The sequence below is a fragment of the Prionailurus bengalensis genome, chromosome C2, assembly GCF_016509475.1.
Source record: "Prionailurus bengalensis isolate Pbe53 chromosome C2, Fcat_Pben_1.1_paternal_pri, whole genome shotgun sequence".
NCBI lineage: Eukaryota > Metazoa > Chordata > Mammalia > Carnivora > Felidae > Prionailurus > Prionailurus bengalensis.
The window spans coordinates 130078735-130103964 of NC_057350.1; the positions used below are offsets into that span (position 1 = coordinate 130078735).

Consider the following 25230-nt stretch of genomic DNA (forward strand, 5'->3'; position numbering starts at 1 on the left):
TTCACATCTGTAAAACGGAGATACCACTATTTGCCTCATATAGTTGTTTTGAACCATACTATATGGTTTTACGCGCACTGCCTGGCATACGGCAGGTGTAAAATACTGATTAAGGAAACTCTTTTTTCCCCAGGGTTTTATTTTTCGATGTGCCAGGTCTTCCCGTGAGCAGCTTGCCAACTCCCAGGGGAGCTTAGCGCCCCTTCCCCCCGCCCACGCACCCACCCCATCCAAAGCCCTAAGCCCTTGTAACCCCTAAGCCAGCTTGCAATAGCACTAAACCTGCCGCCACCGCGACTTTTGACATCTCCGCCCTCCTCCCGCAACTGCGGACGGGCTCACTTCCGCCGGAAGAGGCGGGCACCTCCGCGCGGTTGGCGCGAAAGTCGGTTCGCGGCCTCAGCAATTTCCGGGTTTTACGTTTGCTTCGGGTCGGGGGCGCCGCCGGCTGCGGCGGGTGTGCGCCGGGGTGGCGCCCGACCCCAGCCACCGTCTTGCGGGCCACGTGCATTCTAACTCGCCGCCCGAAGACCCCCAGGCTCCACCGAGGTGAGGGAGGCACGGAGAGAGGACCCAGCTCCTTCCTCACCCTGATTGGGGGATCGCTACACTTCCCCTGGCCTTAGGGCCCTCGTTTCCCACGTCCGTGTAAATGGCCCTCGGACCGGCGGGTGAGGCTTTGACGCCGGAGAGGACGTGACTGCGGTTGAACCTAGAGTCGGGCCTTTCTCTGGGAGCTGGCGAGCAAGAGCATTCGGCCTTCTAGGGGCATGACCTTGCTAACCGGCTTTCCGTTTATATATTGAAGTCCGTTTACTGAGGAGTGAACAAACCTCGAGGGTCGTGGACAGTTTCGTTCTGTGTATCTTTAAGCTAAGCGCAACTGAAAGCCCCATGGGCTTAGGGGTCTTAGAGCCCTATAACAAAAGCCCTGAGTGTAGTCAATTTAGGGACATTAATGTCGTTTTCTGATTTGCATGGATTGTTGTTGTCACTTTTTTTTCTCGACTTTACCCACATTCTAGCGTTTCTTAGAAACTAGTAAATGAATTCCTGGGCAAAGCCAGCATATCTATCTTGGGAGTTGTTGTCAGCACAGAAAAATAGCTGCTCTTAACGTTTAACTTCATACGGGATGTGTTTTTGTCCTTGTTAATGGCTCGCTTATTTTGACAGTTCAAAAATGTCCAGAAATGACAAAGAACCGTTTCTTGTGAAGTTTTTAAAGTCTTCAGACAATACCGAATGTTTTTTTAAAGCTCTTGAGGTAAGGGTGCTTGAAAACGCCTTGTTTGGTGCTCTGAATTCATTTTCTCCTTTTTAGTGTTTTTGATTTATTGGGCTTCTTATGTCTTAGTTATTTTTGAGGTTTTACTGTAGTCTATATTAATATAGATGTGATACATATTTTGGGGTTGATGTAAACATTGTGTATTTTGGAGAGCATAAGTCTGTTAGGACATTTTTATTGAAAGTAACACACCTGCTATTCTTGGAAATATTCTTTCTATGTGTACTAATCAGAGTAGACCTTTGTGTGTTGAAGAAATATGAATCTGTTGTGTACTGGTTACACTTAATTTTTTGGCGTTAAAACTATGTTTCATTGTGTACAGTGTAATATGGGAAGATGTAGGGGGTTTTGTAGAGCCTTGCTACTCACAGACCCCAGTAGCATTAGTAGAGTTGGAAATGCAGAACATTGGGCCCAACTGAGACTTCCCAGTTAGCACCTGCATTTTAACAAGATCTTCAGTGTGATTACTGTGTGTATTAAAGTTTAAGAAGCATTATTGTAGCAGGTTTTTCTCTCAAGTTCATTCAGCAAATAATTATTGAGTGTCATGACCTGTTAAGGACTGTTCTAGTACTTGGGATACATCAGTGATCACAACAGGCAAAGGTCCATGCTCTCTCAGAGCTTACATTCTATTTTAGCAGGAGGAACTAGACATAAATCAGGCAGGATAAATGAGTAAACTCTATATGTTACAAGATGCTAAGTGCTATGGGAAGAGAAAAGAGTAAAACAGGTTAAGGGGTTCTAGAGGATGTTTGCTGGGGGAGGAGGGAAGTTATAATTTTAAGTAGAGTATGATCAGTGAAGGCTTTATGGAGAAGATGATAATTGAGTGCAGTTGAAGGAGTTGAGATAGTTAACCATGTGTATGTCTGGGGTGAAGCTTTCAGGCAGGGAGAACAACTATACACAGGCCCCTGAGAAAGTACTTGGGAGTGTCTGTCCAACATTAATGTGGCTATAGTGTAGTGAACAAGGGATGGGGGAAGAATATTAAGGGGTGCTTTAGAGAGTAAGAGTAAAGAGGTCATGTAAAAGGCCTTGAGGACCATTGTAAAGACTTTTGCTTTTTCATTTGAGCATATCTGATTGAAGTGACGGATCAAGTCAGGTAAAGACCTGGAAGAAGAATATTCCAGGTAGTGGGAACAAGAGCAAGACCTCTAATGAGGTCATGCTTAGCTTGTTCCAGGCTCAGCAAGAAAGCAGGAGGCTAGAGAAGAGTAAGCAAGAGAGATGAGAGGTAGAAGGTAATAATGGGGAGATAGGCAGGGGCCCAGACTCATCACCTGATTTGTATTGTGAAAGAGATTACTAGCTGCTATCTGGTGAATAGATTTAGGGCAAGGAAGAGAGAAGGAACCACTTTGGAACCTTCTGCAGAGGTCGAGGGGAGAGATGTTGTTAGCTTTCAAAGGGAAAAAGATTGGATTGTAGATGGATTTTGAAGGTAAAATTTATAGGACTTAAATACAGGAGAAAAATTTCAGGTGCATTCTTTCATTTTTTCTTTCAGTCAATAAAAGAGTTCCAATCAGAAGAATATCTTCAGATTATTACAGAAGAAGAGGCATTAAACATGAAGGAGAATGATAGGTCACTTTATATCTGTGACCCATTTAGTGGCAATGTCTTTGATCACCTCAAAAAGGTTTGACAACTTTTAGTGTGTTCCTTCCATAGTCTGATTTTCGTTTTGTTTTTGCTTCAGTGGATATAAATTCTTTATCGACCATGAAATATTATGCAGATTATGAATATAGAGGAATCCTTTGGTTTTAGGAGACCAGAATAATACTTTTAAAGGCTAATAATGTTACAATAGGCTTTTGTATTTTAGAAGATTTAACTTCATTTAGTTTAAGTGAACTCTATAGTAATGAAACATTTTAGTGATGGAGTTCTGTACTTAAACTCAGTTTGATTGCAAAATTTTCAGTAAAGATAGGAAGAGATCTCAACGTAACTCTTGGTTACTTACTGTCTTTGCTTTGTGCTCTTACACACTGAATTTTAGTACCTGTACCTTGTTCAGGGTCTGAAACATTATATGCTAAGAAAGAAGCATTTTGGAGATGAGTATTGCAATATACCAATGAGCCATCTTATTTCTTTTTGTTGATTTCCAGAGTCTACTGACTCATTACTTTTTTGGTGTCTGGACAAGAGAGAAGCATTGAAATAAAAGTAAACTGGCTGTAATTCCATGCAGATAACAAAGAAGTGATTCTTGTTTGAAGGAGAAGAAAACATAGAAGAGTAGGTAGATGCAGTATCTGCACAATTTATGGAAGGTCTGTGCCCACCTTTGCCAAAAGCATTTTTGGTCTTACCCTCCTTTTGGAAATAACATTCCTTGTCAGATAGAATCAATAGCATTAAAAATTCACTTTTCCTATGGCTGAAGAAAAAGATAGCAGTAATCATATGCCTTTTAGATCTTTAAATCAGTCATGATTTAAATCACCCACAGACTTTTTAGTTCTGGCTTGAATGTGCTGATGTTGAGCAAGACTGTCACTTTTGTTAACTCATTTATCAATGAAATGAAAGGTCACTTTTTTAGCAATCTGTAATACCATAGAGAAGTCTTTGTGCATCTTGGAAAGACATTGAGTTGAAGACAAAGTTTTTAAACGCAGATGTAGAAACTGCCTAGGATTATTTTTTGTGTGTGTGACAGTGTAGGTATTTTAGAAGGGGATCAGTGAGGCTCTTATTATTTTAAACTGCTTGGTTGGCTGGGTACTTCATTTAAAAAGTATATAATGGATATTTCCTAATTATTATAGCATAAGACTGTTACTCATACACCCTATCATTAAGGCTATGTTTGTTTTAGAGATTAAAATTTGGTGACAACTTTGACTGATGTGGCTCTTGAAGCTTATTTCTTTTGATAGACTGCATTGTTTGATTTGCATGTGTGTTTATTTAGTGTGTTGTGTCCCTAAGAAATTAAATAATTTTTCTTATAACAATTTGGTGATTTTTCTGCAGTGGTCATCACCTTCTGTAAATAATTGGTAAATATTACAAAATGTAATTTCATAATACAGGACGTCTTTTCCTACATACTAAACTTTCTCCCTCTTTTTATAGCTTGGCTGCAGAATTGTTGGCCCTCAAGTAGTCATATTTTGTATGCACCACCAGCGATGTGTCCCAAGAGCCGAACATCCAGTTTTTAATATGGTTATGTCTGATGTAACTGTATCTTGTACAAGCCTGGAAAAAGACAAAAGGGTAAGTGTTGAGGAAAATCATGACCAATATATATATATCTCCACACTTAATCTTCCACTGTGTAGGAGACACTTTGAAAGACTTTGTAGTTGGTGTTCATGGCTTACACAAAGTCAGTATACAACAGTGTACAGTCTTTTCTATTTTAACGAATACAGTAGCATCTGTTTAATTGAAAACTGACTACTTGAAAGAAAACTCCCTTTTTCCTTTCTGCAGTTGATGAGTTAGAGTTTGAGTCATATTTTTTCCACTGTAGATGGTCGATCTTATAAAAAAAATGTTGACAGGTAGAACGGGCTATGGGTTTAGCATTAGCTCCAAGGTAAGAAATGCTTTGATAATGCTTTCTAAGAGATAAAAATATGTATTTTTATATGTAATGTATAAAATTTATATTTAAAAGAAATAAATTCATGGAGTTGAAAGAAACGAATATAGGAAAATAATGTGTGAAGGTAATTATTTTTGAATTTATATTTCATATTTATCTTTATACAAAAAGTAATTTGATTATTTAACTTTATAGTGGTAAGAAACATTTGTGCCTTAAAGCTAACAACAACAAAAGATATTTATGAGTCTTTGTATTAAAAATGGCAGAGATAATGTTTGCTTTAGTATTAACATATTTTCTTTTGGGTTTATAGGAAGAAGTTCATAAATATGTACAAATGATGGGTGGACGCGTATACAGAGATCTTAATATATCAGTAACTCACCTTATTGCAGGAGAAGTTGGCAGCAAAAAATATTTAGTTGCTGCAAACCTAAAGAAACCTATTTTGCTTCCTTCTTGGATTGAAACACTTTGGGAGAAGTCACAAGAGAAGTAAGAAAGACATTTAGATGTGTTCTAGATTAAAAAAAATGATACATGTGATCATTTTGGCCTATTGTGGGTTTTTATAGGGGAGGTTTTATGTTGTTCTTTCGGGATTTGTTATTCAGGGACAAAAAGTGGGGTTCTTACCCTTCAGTGAAAACAAGAGAGCAGAATCTGCAGGCTCTTATTATCAAGGTATTAGTTAATAGGTAGAATAGGCTATTGATTTAATACTAGTTTCAAGGTAAGAAATGCTTTGATGATAAAATTGTTAGCAGCAGTAAATGCTTGTAAAATAGTTGAGATGATCACTGTAGCAATTGTCACTCTTAAGTTGCATTACCCTTCCACTACTCTGCCCATATATTAAGATGGAGAGTGAATTACCATTTTGGCAATTGTATTCCCTCCCAAAGATGTCGGCCTGTGTAAAGTTGAATGTAAACATATGTAAGCCATTGACTAAGTTGTGGTCCTTCAGCAAATGTTAATCAAGCTCACTTTACGTACCTGGCCTGAGCTTAGGCGTTAGATATACATAGTGAGCAAAGCAGGATACATGCTTGCCTTCATAGACCTTAGGAATAGGCATTTTTCCAGTCTTCCTCTCAGCACTGTCCAGCACATCCTAAACATGTCTCCGCATCGGAACCTGCATTCCCAGCATGTCTGTCTTGCATGGAAACAAAATGGTAATGATATTTTTGTTGGTATTCAACTAAAAATCCTTGCATATTATCCATATGGTATAAGGGAAGGAAAAAAAGTCTCCTTTTCTGGTAGGCAACCAAGATCGTTTTGAGTTTCTAGGTATTTCAGACCTAAAATTTTGGAAAACACACCACTTTGGCATGGATTTAAAGAGTTAATGAAATATATTTTCCCTCAAAACAGTTTTATTTGAGAAACCCTATCTGAAGTATTACTTTTCATTAGTGACATAGTGTTGAGCTAGATGAGCAATTAGTGTAATTTTGCATGTTTGTCAGTTTCCCTTAAAAATGATTAAAATCCTAAAAAAATGAGGAAAGCCTTAATGATTTCTGTTGTCATTATTATTCTGGTAAGTTTTAAACTAGTATATTAAAATGTTTATTTTTTCCTTGTTACTTACTTTCCCCAGAAAAATAGCCAGATATACTGATATAAACATGGAAGACTTCAAGTGTCCTATTTTTCTTGGTTGCACAATCTGTGTGACTGGCTTGTGTGGCTCAGAAAGAAAGGCAATTCAGCGACTCACAGTTAAGCATGGAGGTCAATACATGGGACAACTGAAAATGAATGAATGTACACACCTCATTGTGCAAGAACCGAAAGGTAAAACTATATGCAAAAAAGTACAGAATTTTCTCTAGTATTTAACATTGGAAGATGTTTACAGAATAGCTTTTCCTTCTGATATGTTACAAATCTGGTATATTTTTTCCCCCTGAAATCTTACAAAGAGAGTTTGGTTCACAATCTGTATAAAAATTACATGACTATCCAGGTTTATTCAGATCATTAAAAAAACTTACAGGACAAGAAATTTGGATGAATAAAAAAAAGGCTAATGTAGCTAAATTAAATTTATTTCTAATGACAAAAGGCTTGGCTTAGTTTTTAATTGAACAAATCAGCTTTATTAGATGAACTACAAGTTGTAACCTGCAGATATACCTTGCAGCACATGAGGCAGTTAAAAGAAGAAAATGCATTACCATTTCAGTTACCCCACATTTATTCTTCAGTTTTATTTTATTTTTTTAAAATGTTATTTATTTTGAGAGAGAGAGCAAGAGAGAGCATGAGCAGTGGAGTGGGAGAGGGAGAGAATCCCAAGCAGGCTCTGTGCTGTTAGCACAGAACCCAGCATGGGGCTCGAACCCACAAACTGAGATTATGACCTGAGCCTAAATCTGGAGTCAGACTCTCAACTGACTGAGCCACCCAGGCACCCCATAAATTACTCAATTTTAAGAGATTAAACCCCCTTATATGGCATGTGTATTTACACAACACATGGAAAATATAGTTGGGTAATAACTTAAAATATTATTTTTTAATATACTGTATAGCATACTGTTTGAAGGTAAGAAGTGGTAACTTTAATTTTGTTTCAGGTGAGTTTTTCCCCATAACCTATAATACTATGAATATTTCTACAGAGATAGATTTTAATGGTTACATTTCTCTTTCTGTTTCTTAATAAACATAATAGGTCAAAAATATGAATGTGCCAAGAAATGGAATGTACACTGTGTGACCACACAGTGGTTTTTTGACAGTGTTGACAAAGGTTTTTGTCAGGATGAATCCATATACAAGACAGAGCCTCAACCGGAAACAAAGACTGTACCTGATACTTCAACTCCTACTGGCCAGATCAACACAGTTGATAGTAAGTCTCAGTGGGATTAAAGTAAACAGTCATTTTTAACAGTTTTCTATGTAAGAATTGATTTGTAAATAGAATCAGTTAGGTATAGTAAGGAATGTCATTCTTTCTTGATATGCTCCCAGGCATAATTGTATAATAACTAAATTGTATGAAAATTAGTCCAGAACTCCTGGTATTTCTTTTTATAATGAATGTATTTTTTTCTTTTTCTGATTGAATGCAAAAGATGATTAAAGAAATCAAGAATACTAATAAAGACTTAAAAGAATTTTTCAGAACTTGACTGATGTTCAGATAGTAATACATTTTTATTAGTTTGCTGCAGTTGTTATAGACCATCTGTATTCATGTAAAATTTAAAATCATTTCTATCTTATAGGTGCCATGTTGGCAATTTATCAGATATTATGCTTTTTTCTTTCCTGGACCCTACAGCCAGCAACTTCAGATTTTTAATGGAAGCAAGCCACTATTAAAATATATTAAATTTATTTTTATTTGAAAAAGATGTGAAAGTTAGTTTCATTTTCCCTTCTCACTTGGCCACCAAGACTTCAGTAAAAACATTTGATTCTTACTTTGAAAATTGTTCACAGCCCTTTGTGTATAAGAAAAGTTAATCTATAGGGAAGTAGGTAATCACATTTTTATCTCCATAAATTTCTACATCTTTGTTTGATATGTAGGTCGTACTCTTTCGGATGTCAGCCATATTTCCAACATCAATGCAAGTTGCATAAGTGAATCGATATGTAATTCAGTTCTTAATAGCAAAGTGGAGCCTACACTTGAAAATCTAGAAAATCTGGATGTCAGTGCATTTCAAGCACCTGAAGATTTACTAGATGGTTGTCGGGTATGTCTTTATCATGTAATACTTGCAGTGATAATATACATCAGTGCTACCTAGCCTAACTTTGAAGACACCTCAGAGTTGGGCTTGCTCCTTGTCTACGTAAACCTTCACCCTAGCTAAGCAGAGGCAAACATTAGGCCATATCTGTCCTTTAGCTATCAGGGTCCCTCTGCCTGGGATGTGCCTTCATTTGTAGCTTTCAAAGTTTTTATTCAATTCTGAACCATCCTAACCAGTAATCTTTCTACTCTGTTTTGAGACCACTTAGTTTCTGAACCACTTAATGGATTTTTATTTATAACTGTCACTTAATAAGTGTTTCTAACATGTTAGACTGTGCATGTTGTTAATATGTTGTATATAATCTCATTTAATTCCCACAAATCTAAAATGAGTATTACCCTGAGACTGAGGCTTAGCAGATTAAAATTCTTGTTCAGAATCACACAGACATTAAGTAGACAGCCATCTACTCCAAAGCCTATATTCCTAGGCTTTATTCCAGGGTCCTATATTCCATTAGACCCGCTGCTTTGTTTAGTGTCCTTTGGGCTACTTAATTTTTTAATGTATGAATAACTGTTTTATAAGTGCCTTGATGAAAACATCCTATGCTATTTATCTCCTAGAGCTGAATACTTATTTAATATATTTCTACTTGTAGAGGTGCCTGGGTGGCTCAGTCGGTTAAGTGTCAACCTCTTGACACTTATGTGATCCAGCCCTGCCTCAGGCTCCATGCTGTCAGCATGGTTTTGTCTTTCTCCTTCTCTCTTTCTGCCCCTTCCCCGCTCGCATGTGCACTCTAAAAATAAATAAACTTTAAAAAATACATATATATAATTTTTCTACTTGTAGAGTGAATAGGCTATACATTAATTCTCAATAGCAAAGATGTAACCCTGTTTTATTGTTAAGAGAGGAAATTGGGCAAATTACCTTATCCTTCTAAACTTATAAAACTTACCAATTTATGGGGCTCCTGGGTGGCTCAGTTGGTTAAGCGTCCAACTTCGGCTCAGGTCGTGATCGCACAGCTTGTGAGTTCGAGCCCCATGTCGGGCTCTGTGCTGACAGCTCAGAGCCTAGAGTCTGCTTTGGATTCTCTGTCTCCCTCTCCCCTTCTGCCCTCCCCCTTTCATGGTCTGTCTCTGTCTCTCAAAAATGAATAAACATGGGGCGCCTGGGTGGCTTGGTCGGTTGAGTGTCGGACTTCGGCTCAGGTCATGATCTCGCAGTCCGTGAGTTCGAGCCCCACGTCGGGCTCTGTGCTGACAGCTTGGAGCCTGGAGCCTGTTTCGGATTCTGTGTCTCCCTCTCTCTGTGACCCTCCCCCATTCATGCTCTGTCTCTCTCTGTCTCAAAAATAAATAAAAATGTTTAAAAAAAAAATGAATAAACATTAAAAAACTAATAAAAACTTACCAACATATTAGCAGAACAGAGAGTATCTTATATAATCTTTTTTATCCTAGACCCTGCCAATTCTGGATATGACTTTTAATTATTCTTATAGGAAATTTATGTGACAGAAATCATGATTCCTCATTTTTGTTCAAATATATTCTAATGGAGGTTATTTAATTTGGGATATAAATGCAGTTAGGAATAGATTTGTCATTTAAGAAATTTTTTTAAAGACACATGTAAAATAGAGATGAAAACGATTTTTATATTTATTAAATTGGTTTCAATACATACATACTGATAGTTAAAAATAAATTTTTGCATATGTATTATTGTCAAAGCACGATCCTCAGCTTGACTTAAATTATCTTGTGTAATCAACTCTGTGTAAAAGGTATCTTAATTTACGGGTAAGAAAATTGATTTAAAGAGCCTGAGTAACTTACCGTGGTCATGTAATTAATTATTGACAGCTGAGCCAAAATTTAAACCCAGGTTTCCTGAACTCAGACATATAAACTCCAGTTTATTTCTATAATCTAAAATGTACAAATAGTAAGATATTCAATATTTAAGAAGCTACCGGCATTTTAGACATTGCTGTGCACTAATATTCAGAAGATAATTGAATTCTAGCTTCTATTTTATTAAAGCCTTAAAATACATATCAGGTGTCTACTGTGAAGGATGATGATGCTATAGAACTGTGAAGAAGTAATAGTAAAAATTTCAGAATTGTTAAAAAAAAAAAATCCAAGTTTCAGAATACATTCCATTCTTAATGTATTTTAAATGTACATGAGTTGTCTTATTTATACACAATGGATTTAGATATATATTTTTTTAATAATTCTTTTTCTGTTGAGAGAAATAAGCCATCTTCAATGCATTAATCTAAAGTAGATATTTTCTTTCTTTGCAGATATATCTTTGCGGTTTTAGTGGCAGAAAGCTAGATAAACTGAGAAGGCTTATTAACAGTGGAGGTGGAGTTCGTTTTAATCAGCTCAATGAAGATGTAACTCATGTTATTGTGGGAGATTATGATGATGAATTGAAGCAGTTTTGGGATAAATCGGCTCACAGGTTTTGTCAGTTTTTATATCAATGCATTTTCTACTCTGTAATGATTTTTCTTAAAATTGCATATCCATGCGGTTTTGGAAACAGCATGGCAAGTGGGATGATGGTCTTTATAGTTTGAACTAATATATAATTATGTACTATTTTTGTAGGCCTCATGTAGTGGGAGCAAAATGGTTGCTAGAGTGTTTTAGTAAAGGTTATATACTTCCTGAAGAGCCATATATCCATGCTAACTACCAACCAGTGGAAATTCCAGTTTCGGATAAACCTGAAAGTCAAACAGCCCCTTTAAAAAAGAACAACAGCTCCTCCAAGAAGGACTCTACTCCTGATGGAAAACATGAACAAGCTGATGAAGATCTCCTCTCTCAGTATGTAAATAATAACACAACAGCGGGTAAGAAATAGTTGATTAGTATTTACAGTCATAAATTTAGAAGAGGAATGCATCATATGTGATTTCTACCAGGTTTTCTAGATTTTAAGTTAAACCTTTTTCTTAATGTTTTACGTTTGTTACTTTTTGTAAGCAGGCAAGGCCAAGGGGTGCTGAACCCTCTGACCTCCTCCTCTCTTCAACTGTCTCCACTTTGATCTGTTTTATATACCAGCATCACTTTGTGTGAGTTTGTAACAGCATGAATTTTTATTTTAACCTTGTAATTAATTACCTCTTACTTGGTTATTGTGATCTTTAATGCATACAGTGCTGCACTGTGAATGTGACCTCTGTATGTAATCTTCTCAGAATGGGAAGGAAAACTGCCAGTGAAGAGTTGTGAGCAGCATTTCTTCTTTTTTAAGAAAAAGTTACTGTGAGGGGCGCCTGGGTGGCTCAGTCGGTTGAGTGTCCGACTTCAGCTCAGGTCATGATCTCACAGTTTGTGAGTTTGAGCCCCATGTCGGGCTCTGTGCTGACAGCTCAGAGCCTGGAGCCTGCTTCGGATTCTGTGTCTCCCTCTCTCTCTGCCCCTCCCCCACTGTACTCTTTGTCTCTCAAAAATAAATAAATGCAAAAAAAAAATTTTTTAAGTTACTGTGAAATACTTAGTACGTTGAGAAAGATATGAAGAGTAATGTGATGCATAACCATATGCTACTACCTAGGTATAAAAAAAAATAGAATATTCCACTATACCAAAAGCCTGCTGTAAGTCTCCCCATTTTCCTTATAGTTTACATGTGTATATGTTTGCAATGTATATACTCTTTAATTTGTGTGTATTTTAACTTATATAAATGACATATGGTAAGTACTTTTTTGCTATTCTCCTCCAACCATGAGAGATATTTATCTAATCCAAGTAACTGGTTGTGAATACACCATATTGTATCCATTTTCCCACCTATAGACATTTATATTGTGTCTTTTTTTTGCCGGTGCAAACAGTACGGCTGAGATTGTTCTTAACCATGCCTCTGTGATTGCGTGGAGGTTTCTATACATGCATATGATACCATGTTTTGTCTGCTGTATCTGAATTAATGAAATAGAGATGTTAAACTCCACCACCATAATGGTGGCTTTGACAGTTTCTCCATGTAGTTCTGTCAGATATAATTTTTTAATATATCTTGATGTTTTATTACATGATGATCCTCATTTTCCTAATTTTTTTCCTTAAAATCTGTTTTATCTGATATTAATACAACTATCTGTGCCTCGTGTGAGTATTCATTTAGTGTGACTGACTTGTTTTCTTAACTGCAAATTTGGTCAGTTTTCTTTTATTGTTACTTGTGATCTATTTTTATTATTTTATGCCATCTTATTTTGTGCTTTTTGTTTGTCTCATTTTTCTATGCTTCTTTGTTTAAAATTTTTGCCTTCTTTTGGGTAGCTTGAGCTTGCCCCCTCTTACCTCAGTTCCCAACTCTCTGTCTTCCTTCTTCTAATGTAGGAGTTAGATCTGTTTTTATTTTCAGTGATTACCCTTGGAACTTAAAGGTGCATCATAACTTGAAATCTAAAGTTAATCAGTATTTTGATCTTCATCTTTTTTTTTTTTTTAAAATGTTTTTATTTATTTTTGGGAGAGAGAGAGAGAGACAGAGCATGAGCAGGGGAGGGGCGGAGAGAGGGAGACACAGAGTCAGAATTAGGCTCCAGGCTCCAAGCTCCAAGCTCCAAGCTGTCAGCACACAGCCCAACGCGGGGCTCCAACTCACGAACCGTGTGATCATGACCTGAGCTGAAGTTGGACGCTTAACCGACTGAGCCACCCAGGCGCCCCTGATCTTCATCTTAAGTACAAAAACTTTATAACACTATCTTCAACATCTTGCTAATCACACCCCTCTACACACACTCACTAGTACACTCAATTTATGTGATTTGGGCTAGTATTTTCATTGTCTTTTTTAATCTCACAATTAGATACTTATTGTTTCATGTGGCCCATATTTGTTTTGATTTATCAACATATTTAGCGATTTCTTTGCTTCCCATCCCTTGTTGTCATCTGAGACCTCTCCTCTGGAATCATTTTATTTCCTCCTATAAAATATATCCTTTAGAAATTCCTTCAGTTTCTGTTAATGTCTTTATTTTGCCTTTGCCTTAAAAAACAGTTCTGCTCTGAATACAGTCCTAGACAGAGCTCATGGGGGATGAGCTCTTGGGAGATGTTATTTCATTGTCCTCTTTCTGTGGCTGGTGGACAAGAAGTCATTCAGTCTAATTGTTATTCTTTTGTAGGAAGTCTTTTTCTTGTTTTCTGGCCTTTTTTAATACCTCCTTTTATTTCTTGCATCCTAGAGTTTTACCATGTACTTGTCCTACTTGCAATTCATTGTGCTTTCTAAATTAAGGATTAGTGGGGGGGTTTTTGTTTGTCTTTTTACTTCATTGTAAAACATTTTTCATCTATTATCACTTTGAATATTGCTTCTTCACCACTCTATGTTTTCTAACTGCCATTACTCTGTGTATGGATCACTTAACCTGCCCTTCTGATTTCATCTTTTTGTCTTTCTGTGATTTATTATGTGTAATTTATTCAGGATTTCCTTTCACATCACTGTTTCTCTGTTTAGCTATTGCCTAATGTGTTTAACCCATCCATTAAATTTTTTATTTCAATAATTATTTTTTTCAGTTCCTAGAAGTTCTGTTAATAATCCTATTCTGTATTCATGTCTTATTAATTATTTCTTGAAACACATTAAACATACTGCAGTATTATGAATGGAGGGGAGAAGTAGTTCTCTGTATTGTTAATGCTGCCTAGTTTGTGATATTATAACTCATTAGGCCTCTGGAAATTCTTTTTTTTTTTTTTATTTTTTTTATTTTTTTTTTTCAACGTTTATTTTTGGGACAGAGAGAGACAGAGCATGAATGGGGGAGGGGCAGAGAGAGAGGGAGACACAGAATTGGAAACAGGCTCCAGGGTCTGAGCCATCAGCCCAGAGCCTGACGCGGGGCTCAAACTCACGGACCACGAGATCGTGACCTGGCTGAAGTCGGACGCTTAACCGACTGTGCCACCCAGGTGCCCCAGGCCTCTGGAAATTCTAAGAAGCTTGAAGGTGAGGGTTTGTTCCTCTAAAAAGGGTTCATATTTAAATCTGCCAGAAGTCTAAGGGTTTTCCAACTCAGGACACGTCTCAGTTTATTGGCTGGATGTTTTTTGGACCACCAGGCTAGTGTGAATTTGTACTCTTCACCTACTTTGAGGACCCAGCCTATGATAACAAATTCTCAGGAGAGATGTTTTTTCCCCCTTGACCCAAAGCCAAAATCAAGTGTATTTGTCATCTCCTTTGCAGGGTAGATTTTTTGTTGTTATTTGATTGATTTTGGTCTGCATTGTAACTAGACATTTCCCTTTAGGGTTTCTGGGTTTGTTTACTCATTGTGTACTCCGCCCCAACTCTAGTTTGTGTGAGACCAAAGGCTTAAGTTGTTTCCCTCCACGTGATGTTCCTGAATTCTGAGAATCTAAGTTTCTGGAAAAATAGATTCAGGGTAACCATTAGTTTTAGTAACCACTCCGTGCTCTGGATTCATGATACTACTTCATTTTCAGTCCTTGATTTCTTGCTTTCTTGCAAATTCAGCTCTGCATTTGTACTGATGCCTTTAATATTTTATTCTATATTTTCAAGTGCTTTTAATGAGAGGGTTTTGCATGTCTAGCCTATCATATTTCTAGAAGGGAATTTGCAGCATTTTATCTTTTTCTTTTTTAGCTTTAATTCCAGTGAGTTAATATACTGTGTTATACTAGTTTCATGTATGCAGTATAGTGATTGGACAAGTCCGTGTATCACCTGGTGCACTCCTTAATCCCAGTGACCTGTTTAACCCATCCTGCTGATTCACCACCCCTCTTGTAAACACCAGTTCTCTATAATTAAGAATCTGTTTCTTGATTTGTCTTATTTTTTTTTAAGTTTATTTATTTTGAGAGAGAGAGCACGAGCAGGGAGGGGAGGGGCAGAGAGAGGAAGAGGGAGAGAATCCCAAGCAGAGCCTGACCCAGGGCTCAAACTCACAGATCATGACCTGAACCAAATCAAGAGTTGGAGCCGTAACTGACTGAGCCACCCAGGCACCCCTGTCTCTTATTTTTTTTTCTTTTTGTCTGTTTGTTTTCTTTCTTAAATTCCACATATGAGTGAAATTATATGGTATTTGCCTTTCTCTCAGTGACTTATTTTGCTTAGCATTATATTCTGTAGCTTCATCCATGTCATTGCAAATGGCAAGATTTCCTTCTTTTTGATAGCTGGATAATACTCCATTGTGTGCTTGTGTGCGTGTGTGTGTGTGTGTGTGCACGCACACACACTCACACACATGAACACGCTACATCTTCTTTATCCATTCATCATTCACTGGACACTTGGGCTGCTTCCATATCTTGTCTGTTGTAAATAATGCTGCTGTCAACATAGGGGCTCTGGTATCCCTTTGAATTAGTGCTCTTATATCCTTTGGGCAAATACCTAGTAGTGTGATTGCTGATCATAGGGTAGTTCTATTTTTAACTTTTTGAGGAAACTCCCTACAGTTTTCTACAATGGCTCCACCAGTTTGCATTCCTACCAACAGTGCATGAGGGTTCCCTTTTCTCCACATCCTCACTGACATTTGTTTCTAGTGTTTTTGATTTTAGCCTTTCTGACATGTGAGGTGATAGCACATTGCAGTTTTGATTTGCATTTCCCTGATGATGAGTGATAGTGAGCATCTCTTCATGTGTCTTTTGGCCATCTGGATGCTTTCTTTAAAGAAATGACTGTTCATATCATCTGCCCATTTTTTAATTGGATTTCTTGCTTTTTGGGTGTTGAGTTGTAGAAGTTCTTTATATATTTTGGATACTAACCCTTTACTGGAAACGTATTTGCAAATATCCTCCCATTTTGTAGGCTGCCTTTTAGTTTTGTTGATTGTTTTCTTCTCTGCAGAAGCTTTTATTTTGATGTAATATTCCAATAGTTTATTTTTGCTTTTGTTTCTCTTGCCTCAGGAGACCTATCTAGAAAGAAGTTGCTATGGCCAGTGTCAAAGAGGTTACCGTCTGTGTTCTTTTCTAGGAATTTTATCGTTTCAGGTCTCACATTTAGGTCTTTAATCCATTTTTGTGTATGATGTAAGAAAGTGAAAAAAAAAAAAAAGTGGTCCAATTTCATTCTTTTGCACATTGCCGTCAAGTTTTCCCACACCATTTGTTGAAGAGACTGTCTTTTTCCCATTGGATATTACTTCCTGCTTTGTCAAAGATTAATTAACCATGTAATCGTGGGTTTATTTCTGGATTTTCTATTCTGTTCCACTGACCTGTGTGTCTGTTTTTGTGCCAGTGCCATACTGTCTTGATGACTATAGCTTTGTAATATAACTTGAAGACTAGAATTGTGATACCTCCAGCTTTTGCTTTTCTTTTTCAGGATTGTGTTGGCTTTTTGGGGTCTTTTGTGGTTCCATATACATTTTAGAGTTGTTTGTTCTAGTTGTGTGAAAAATGCTGTTGGTATTTTGATGGGAATTGCATTAAATGTGTAGATTGCTTTGGGTAGTATAGACATTTTAACAATGTTTGTTCTTCTAGTCCATCAGGGTGGAATGTCTTTCCATTTCTTTGTGTTGTCTTCAGTTTCTTTAATGAGTGTTTTATAGTTTTTGGAGTACAGGTCTTGCACCTTTTTGGTTAGATTTATTCCTCTATTATTATTACTTATTCCTAGATATCTTATTAAATAGTACTGTTTTCTTAATTTCTCTTTGTGCTGCTTTGTTACTGGTGTATAGAAATGCAACAGATTTCTGTATGCTGATTTTGTGTCCTGCAACTTTACTGAATCTGTTTCTCAGTTCTAGTATTTTTTGGTGGATTCTTTCAGGTTTTCTATATATAGTATCATGTCATTGGCAGACAGTAAAAGTTTTACTACTTCTTTACTGATTTGGATGCCTTTTATTCCTTTTTATTATCTGATTGCTGTGACTAGGACTTCCAGTACTGTGTTGAATGAAAGTGATGAGAGTTGACACCCTTGTCTTGTTCCTGACCTTTGGGGGAAAGTTCTTAGTTTTTCCCCATTAAGGATGACGTTAGCTGAGTGTTGTTCATATATGGCCTTTATTATGTTGAGGTATGTTCCCTCTAGACGTACTTTGTTGAGAGTTTTTTCCATCAGTGGTGGTTGTACTTTGTCGAATGTTTCTGTGTCTATTGAAATGATTGTATGGTTTTCATCCTTTCTCTTGTTGATGTGATATGTTGATTGATTTGCGAATATTGAACCATCCTTGCATGCCAGGAATAAATCCCACTTGATTATGGTGAAAGATTTTTTGAATGTATTGTTGAATTTGGTTTGCTGATATTTTATTGAAGATTTTGCATCCATACTTATCAGGGTTATTTGGCTTATGGTTTTTTTTTTTTTTTTTTTTAGTGGTGTCTTTATCTGGTTTTGGTATCAGGATAATGCTGGCTCATAGAATGAATTCCGAAGTTGTCCTTCCTTTTCTATTTTTTGGCATAGTTTAAGAAGAATAGGTATTCTCTCTTCTTTAAATATTTAGTAGAACTCACCTGTGAAGCTATCTCATCTTGGGCTTTTGTTTGTTGGGAGTTTTTTAATTACTCATTTAATTTCTTTCCTCGTTACCAGTCCAGTTTTTCCCCCCACACACACTATTTCTGTTAATGGTATATTGAAAAATTGGTTTTTGTCAGACTATTTGCTTATGCTTTAGTAGTACATTATGTCAGGAGATCCTCAATTTTCTAGGATGTTTTGGCATAAAAAAGCCGCAGACTGACTCAGCAGTTTTATGCATTATCCTTCAGCCAAGGGTACGTGGTGGAATCAAGTGATTAGTTTCTCAAATCTTCCTTTCTCTGGCAGTTAGTGGTCTACCTACTTTGGAAGGGTTTAATGATAGTGAACCTGACAGAATCCCCAAGCTCCTTAGAATGTAATCAAGTTCTTTATAGTTAAAGCAAAATTATTTTTGAGAGTGCTTACTTAGTATTAGGTTTATCAAGATGTGTTTATTGGGCTCCTAAACGAGATCTGATGGAAAGAAGGATTCTGTTCAAATAAATGGAAAGGACCGCTGTAGAACATGCTAATTTATTCTGAGTCTCTTCGTAACTTTAGGGTTTTACTTGCAGCTTATAAGAACTTAGTATTGCCAGTTTGTTTTTATGTATTAGTTTAAAATTCCACATGGTGCAACTACATGGATGGAACTAGAGGGTATTATGCTAAGTGAAATTAGTCAGAGAAAGACAAATATCATATGACTTCACTCCTGTGAGGACTTTAAGACACAGAACAGATGAACACAAGGGAAGGAAAGCAAAATAACATAAACACAGGGGGGGGACAAAACATAAGAAACTCTTAAATATGGAGAACAAACAGAGGGTTACTGGAGGGGTTGTGGGAGGGGGGATGGGCTAAATGGCTGAGGGGTTTTAAGGAATGTACTCCTGAAATCATTGTTGCACTATATGCTAACTAACTTGGATGTAAATTAAAAATAATAAAATAAAATTCTACATGGTTTCCATCTTCCATTTCACCAGCAGGATATAGATATCAAACAAAGTTGTTTCTTTTCCCTTCTAGATGTGATTATAAAATAATTATAAATGCAAAAAAGTCTTTTATATTAAGAATAGCTATTTTAAAACAGGGAGGCAAACCGTAAGAGACTCTAAATAGAAAAAACTGAGAGTTGATGGAGGGAGGTGTGTGGAGGGATGGGCGAAATGGTTGACAGGCATTAAGGAGGACACTTGTTCAGATGAGCACTAGGTGTCATATGTAAGTGATGAAGCACTAAATTCTATTCCTGAAATGAATACTATGCTATATATTAACTAACTTGAATTTAAATTAAAAAAGTAAAAAGAATAGCTATTTTAAACATTACTTTCCAGGATATTTTCTATTTTCATATTGCCTTTGTGTGTCATATCACCTTTGTTTCCTTCTAAGCTTATTCATCCTCACCTATCTCTAAAATTATAAATACACTATTAACCCTTTTTCTTTATATAATGAATCTGAAGTTCAAAGAGTCTCCTGATGTATTGATCAGTAAATGTTCTAGATAAAACTGTGCTTCTTCAGAGTATGAATAAGAGTAATCTACTTGTATGAAGTAGGAAAATTTTATTTATTAAGTTTTATTTTATATGGCAATAGTTTAAAAATTACAGTGTTAATATCTGTTGGAGATGAGGATAGGAATGAGAAGGTGGCACTGTAACAGTGTTATGGGTTCTGAAGTCAGACAGCCTTTGATTTATATATCATTTCTGCAGTTAACTGTATGACTTTAGGCAAATTACTTAACTTCTTTAATCCTGAGATTCCTCTTGAAGAAAGGCTATAGATATACTAGTATTATCAACCTCATAGTGTCACGAGCACTAATCACATGTATGTGCTTTACATGTACATGAATAAATGAAGAATCCGTGAATAGCTTCCAGGCTTGTTGAGATCCCATAAAGCAGTGGCAAACTTGTCTTGTAAAGGACAGGATGGTAAATACTATAGGCTTTGTCAGTCACATTCTGTCTCTGTATGTATTTTATTTTGTTTTTACAACCATTTAAAAATGCAAAAACCTTTCTTTTTTTAATGTTTATTTTTGAGAGAGAGAGAGACAGAGCATGAGCAGGGAAAGGGCAGAGAGAGAGGGAGACACAGAATTTGAAGCAGTTTCCAGGCTCTGAGCTGTCAGCACAGAGCCTGACATGGGGCTTGAACCTGCGAACCATGAGATCATTACCTGAGCCGAAGTCAGATGCTTAACCGCCTGAGCCACCCAGGTGCCCCTAAAAACCATTTTTAACTCACAGGCTGTGAGCCCAGTTTGACCCCTAACCTGTAGTTTGCCAATCCCTGTACATAGCACCACTAGGGTTTCTAAAAACCTTACCGAGTTTTGCCCTTTTAAACTTTTAGCCTTGATTTGACAATGTTTATTGTATATTAGGTATTATATATTTTAGTTTCTGACATTTATGTTTTTATACACCTGGTTTTTTTTTTTCCTACCCATCTATAAGCAAACTTGATTCTAAAATGAAATAGTTGAGACCATTTGCTTGGGTTCTTAATCAGTTCTCTTAAATCCATATAGTAGCTAAGTAGCTGCAATTTTCATATGGAAATTTTAGGAGTTTACTTCTGTTTTTTCCTTAATGATATTTTCTCAATTCTGTTGTGAATTATTAAAACAAGTTTTGGAACTGAGACCCAGTTACTGGTGCTTTAAAATTTTCAACTAATTCGGAGTTTCTAGTATAGTAAGAACATTTAGAACAGTAACATGATTGCTGTTATCATTCCGAAGGTGGAAATAGTGACAATACTCTTGGTAACCAAGAGGATGGGTTCATATCTTTTCTTCATTGTGTACTTACCGAGCCTTAATTTTTTTTTAAGTGTGGTCACAATTCTCAGGCTCCCTGTTACCTTTATATCTGGTAGAATACATTTCTTTGTCTCTTTCAGTTGAAGCTGCCAAGTCTGAAGTTGAGCCCTTTAATGACTCTACTCATATTTCCCTGCAAGAAGAAAACCAGTCTTCTGTCACTCATTGCCATCCTGACGCTTCTACAATTACTGAAGAAGGTTTATTTAGCCAAAAGAGTTTCCTTGTTGTGGGTTTTAGTAGTGAAAATGAATCTAATATTGCAAACGTCATAAGAGAAAATGCTGGAAAAATTGTCTCCCTTCAGAGCAGAATTGTTGCTGATTATGCTGTGGTTCCTCTGCTGGGGTGTGAAGTACAAGCAACTGTAGGAGAAGTCGTTACAAATACGTGGCTGGTAAGAAAACCCTGGAGTAGCTGAAATGTAGTGTGGAAGGATGTCAGATGCGAAGGATGTCAGATGCCGGAAGTGTTCATGTGTATTTCCTAGGCAGTGCGGTGCAGTTTAGGTATATTGGTATTTATGTTTGAGCAGTTTAGATTTTGCTTTTAGCAAAAGAAATTCTAAGATCTGAAAATGTGCAAGCTTCTTGGTCCTGGTCCTGGTAGAGTAGAGCTTATTGTTTCCTTGGGGCCACAAGAGCAGCTTTCCTTCTAAGAAAGTTATTCCAGGTCATCTTGTACTGGTTCAGTCTTCCCTGTTTTCTCACAACCAAAGCATGACAGGCACTTTTGTATTGTTGCTTGTTACTGGCTGAACACTGGTAACTTCACCATTTTTTTTTAAGTTTACAAGAATTAAAAAAATTTATAAACTAATACTTTGGAAGACATTAAATTTAAAGCAATATTTCCTAATTTTGGTGATAAACCTGACTGATCTTAATATCCTATACAATTTGATTTTTTTTAATTATAATTTGGAATATATCGAGAATGAGCATACACAAGGTTATATTAAAGTAAAATTGCTTTTCATCTAAACTAAAATTACTGCTGTAACTAACCCAGTATTAACCACTGGTTGCTCATTTCAGGTTGCTGTTATTGTTTCTCTTGTTTTTAAAAGGTAACTTGCATAGACTATCAGACTTTAGTTGATCCGAAGTCAAATCCTCTCTTCGTGCCAGTCTCAGTAATGGCAGGAATGACTCCTTTAGAGGGTTGTGTTATTTCATTCAGCCAGTGTGCAGGAGCCGAAAAAGATTCGTTGATATTCTTAGCAAAACGCCTTGGAGCAAGGTATGAGGTATTTTTCACACACCTACTATCATGGTGTACCTTTTATGCTTTTGACTTAATTGGTGAAAATTCAAATTGGAATTAGGCTGAGTGTCTTTATAATATTTTTAGGAGTTATGTAGTGTACCTGCGTGATGGTTCAGGGTTACTAGATGGATTCCTGGCAGATGTTAAGATCACGGGCATTAATGCTTACCTACCAGGAAAGGGAAAATCTAAAGCTGATACAAGGGCCATTATTGAATATTACACATCTAAGCGTTATTCCCTTCCATGTACCATATGGATGATTGATTCTTTTTCAGTAATTCTTGGGAAGGGAAAAAAAAAACTTAAAAGTTACTTCCAAAATCCACATGAGCCCAACCCCTAAGTGAACTTTAAGTGGTGGCTGTTTTAAAAGGAAGTACCAAACTGTTATATATATGGTAAATGTAAATGGACTAAACTTTTATATTAAAAGTTCTTTTGTCTCTCAAAATAAAAAGAAATTTTTTTAAAAAATTCTTTTAGGTTAGATCTTGAAGCAACACTTAAAATGATTTTAAACAGGAGACATACCTAAAACAAACTGATTTGAGAACATCTCAGAAAAAAAAAAAAAAGATGGGCAAAGGTATGTCAAAGAAATGCAAACAAAAAGAAAGAAGGAGTTGCAGTTCTAATGTCAGACAAGTTTGGGTTCAGTTAAAAAGGTGTTAAATAAGAAAAAGAATAGCACCGCAAGTAAAGAGCTATTTACACTGAAGGTTTTATTTACACACACACACACACACACACACACACACACACACCACAAAGAACATGACTGTCATGCATAAGACAAAACTTAGGAGATAGGAGGTGGAATCAACAGGAATACATGACTTGTAGGAGACTTTAACTCTCATCTTTTACTTCATGACAGGTCAAATAGAAAACAGGGAAAGATCTAGATTTCAGTAGCATAGTCCCCTATCCTGAAAAGGTGAATATACCTTTTCCAGTGCCTGTGGAACACTTATAAACATTGCCTGTGAAATTGGCCACAAAGAAAACCTCAGTAAATTTCCTAAACTAGAAAGAGCACAGACCATATTCTCTAATCACAGTGCAAAAAGATTAGAAATGAGTAGTAGAAATAGAAAATGAAAAGATCTTATTAACTGGACATTTTAGAACTGTTTTTCATAACTCTTGGTTCCAAGAGGAATTCAAAACCATTTATATATCTAGAAATCATTATCAACCGAATGGTAATAAGCAATTCCAGTGCCTAGATTGTGATGTTAAAAATACCATTTCCCACTAAAAGAAATTAAAATGTAAAGAAATGATTAAGTTCACAAAAGGTGCCAGTAAGTCTGGAATATTGTCAGACCAGATAGCAAGGACTACTAAGGAAGTTGTGTGCAAAGGACCTCCACTGGCCAAAGACAGGAAATTTATGTGTCACCAGAGATCATAATGGCAGTGGATGCAAACACTTCAAATAATATTAAATGAAGACTTTATAATGACACCAAAGAAAGCTAATTGGTCATGTTGAAAGATGCTAGGAAACCAGCTCTTTTTTCTTTTTCTTTTTCTTTCTTTCTTTCTTTCTTTCTTTCTTTCTTTCTTTCTTTCTTTCTTTCTTTCTTTCTCTTTTGTGAGAGAGAGAGAAATGAGGCTCACTCGATGTGGGGCTTGGGCTCACCTGAAGCAGGACCAGCTCATTATTTTGAAAGTGTTAGATAAAGAGAAAGGATCAAGTATTTATCCAGTCTTTCCTATGTAATCGGTATCAGAGTACCATAATAACGGATAAGACAGAGTTTCCCTTTCAGAGGTATTCCAACAAATAAATGAAGGATAGGGTTATAACTCATAATATCATATATGATATATATGATAGCATCGAGCCTTGAAAATCAGTAATCACATAATAAAGAAGAAAACAGACATTATATGTCTCTTAATGTAGAGCATAGTGCCACCTTGAAGTGGCCTTACCACAGTGATGTGACGTCAGTCTGATGAAGCCTTTAGATTCAACTACTGATTCATAGGAAGTAGGAGAGTAGTATGTTAAACTAGAGCATAGAATGCAGTCAGCAAAATCAGACTTGGAGATAACCTTATGTTATAAATAATACAGTGTCTTCACAAATATACATTAACAGGATAGGGAAAAGGACGAATCCTATAAGCTAAAAGACCAAAACAAGCAAACATGTAGGGTGCCTGCATGACTCAGTCAATTTAGCGTTAAGACTCTTTGATTTCAGTTCAGGTCATGATCTCACAGTTCATGAGGTCAAGCCCCATGTTGAGCTCTGTGCTGACAGTGTGGAGCCTGTTCGGGATTCTCATTCTCTCTCTCTTTCTGCCCCTCCTCTGCTTGCACACTCGCTCGCTCTCTCTCCCTCTTTCTTTCTCAGAAATAAACTTTACTTATATAGATTTAGTGTTTAAGGATGCACTCTGTGATAAACCTAGAAGGTAAGGAGTGATTACCATAAATACCCAAATAGTGGCTACTGTTATTAAGAAGGGAGGGATGGTGGGGTTGTAATTGAGTAAGAGACATGTTGGAAAGGTTCTGGAGTGGCTGGCAAGATTCTGTCATCTGATGTAGGTGGTAGATACAAGGGTTTTCATCTTATAATAATGCGCTAAATTATATATTTCCTTTTTTGTTGTGTCCTGTATTTGAATTATACTAAACAATAAAAAACGTTTAAAAAAACCCTGAGTTGCATGGGGTGCGTAGGAGGCTCAGTCAGTTAAGCATCCAACTTCGGCTCAGATCATGATCTCACGGTGCATGGGGTCGAGCCCCACGTCGGGCTCTGTGCTGAGAGCTATGAACCTGGAGCCTGCTTTGGATTCTTTGTCTTCCTTTCTCTGCCCCTCCTCCACTTGTGCTCTATCTCTCTCTCTCTCTCTGTCTCTCAAAAATGCACAAATACTAAAAACAAAACCCTGAAGTTGTAGAAAATCT

At 36.7% G+C, this 25230-nt stretch overlaps 1 protein-coding gene across 5 annotated transcripts in view; it reads left to right on the forward strand.

The window, feature by feature from the left end:
* Nucleotides 1-355: 355 nt before the first annotated feature.
* TOPBP1 (DNA topoisomerase II binding protein 1) overlaps nucleotides 356-25230 on the forward strand; it is a 61691-nt gene continuing 36816 nt past the window's right edge. Inside the window, exons 1-12 of one of the 5 annotated variants that reach the window (XM_043595372.1) lie at nucleotides 356-549; nucleotides 1177-1267; nucleotides 2817-2951; nucleotides 4403-4546; nucleotides 5197-5378; nucleotides 6496-6692; nucleotides 7576-7755; nucleotides 8442-8611; nucleotides 10941-11104; nucleotides 11254-11501; nucleotides 21104-21420; nucleotides 22093-22265. In XM_043595372.1, the coding sequence (XP_043451307.1) occupies nucleotides 1184-1267; nucleotides 2817-2951; nucleotides 4403-4546; nucleotides 5197-5378; nucleotides 6496-6692; nucleotides 7576-7755; nucleotides 8442-8611; nucleotides 10941-11104; nucleotides 11254-11501; nucleotides 21104-21420; nucleotides 22093-22265 (1994 nt within the window). In that variant the 5' untranslated portion in view covers nucleotides 356-549; nucleotides 1177-1183. Of the gene's footprint in view, nucleotides 550-1176; nucleotides 1268-2816; nucleotides 2952-3429; nucleotides 3595-4402; nucleotides 4547-5196; nucleotides 5379-6495; nucleotides 6693-7575; nucleotides 7756-8441; nucleotides 8612-10940; nucleotides 11105-11253; nucleotides 11502-21103; nucleotides 21421-22092; nucleotides 22266-25230 lie in introns of those variants that run through there. The other 4 variants (XM_043595376.1, XM_043595373.1, XM_043595374.1 and 1 more) reach the window with 4 other exon arrangements.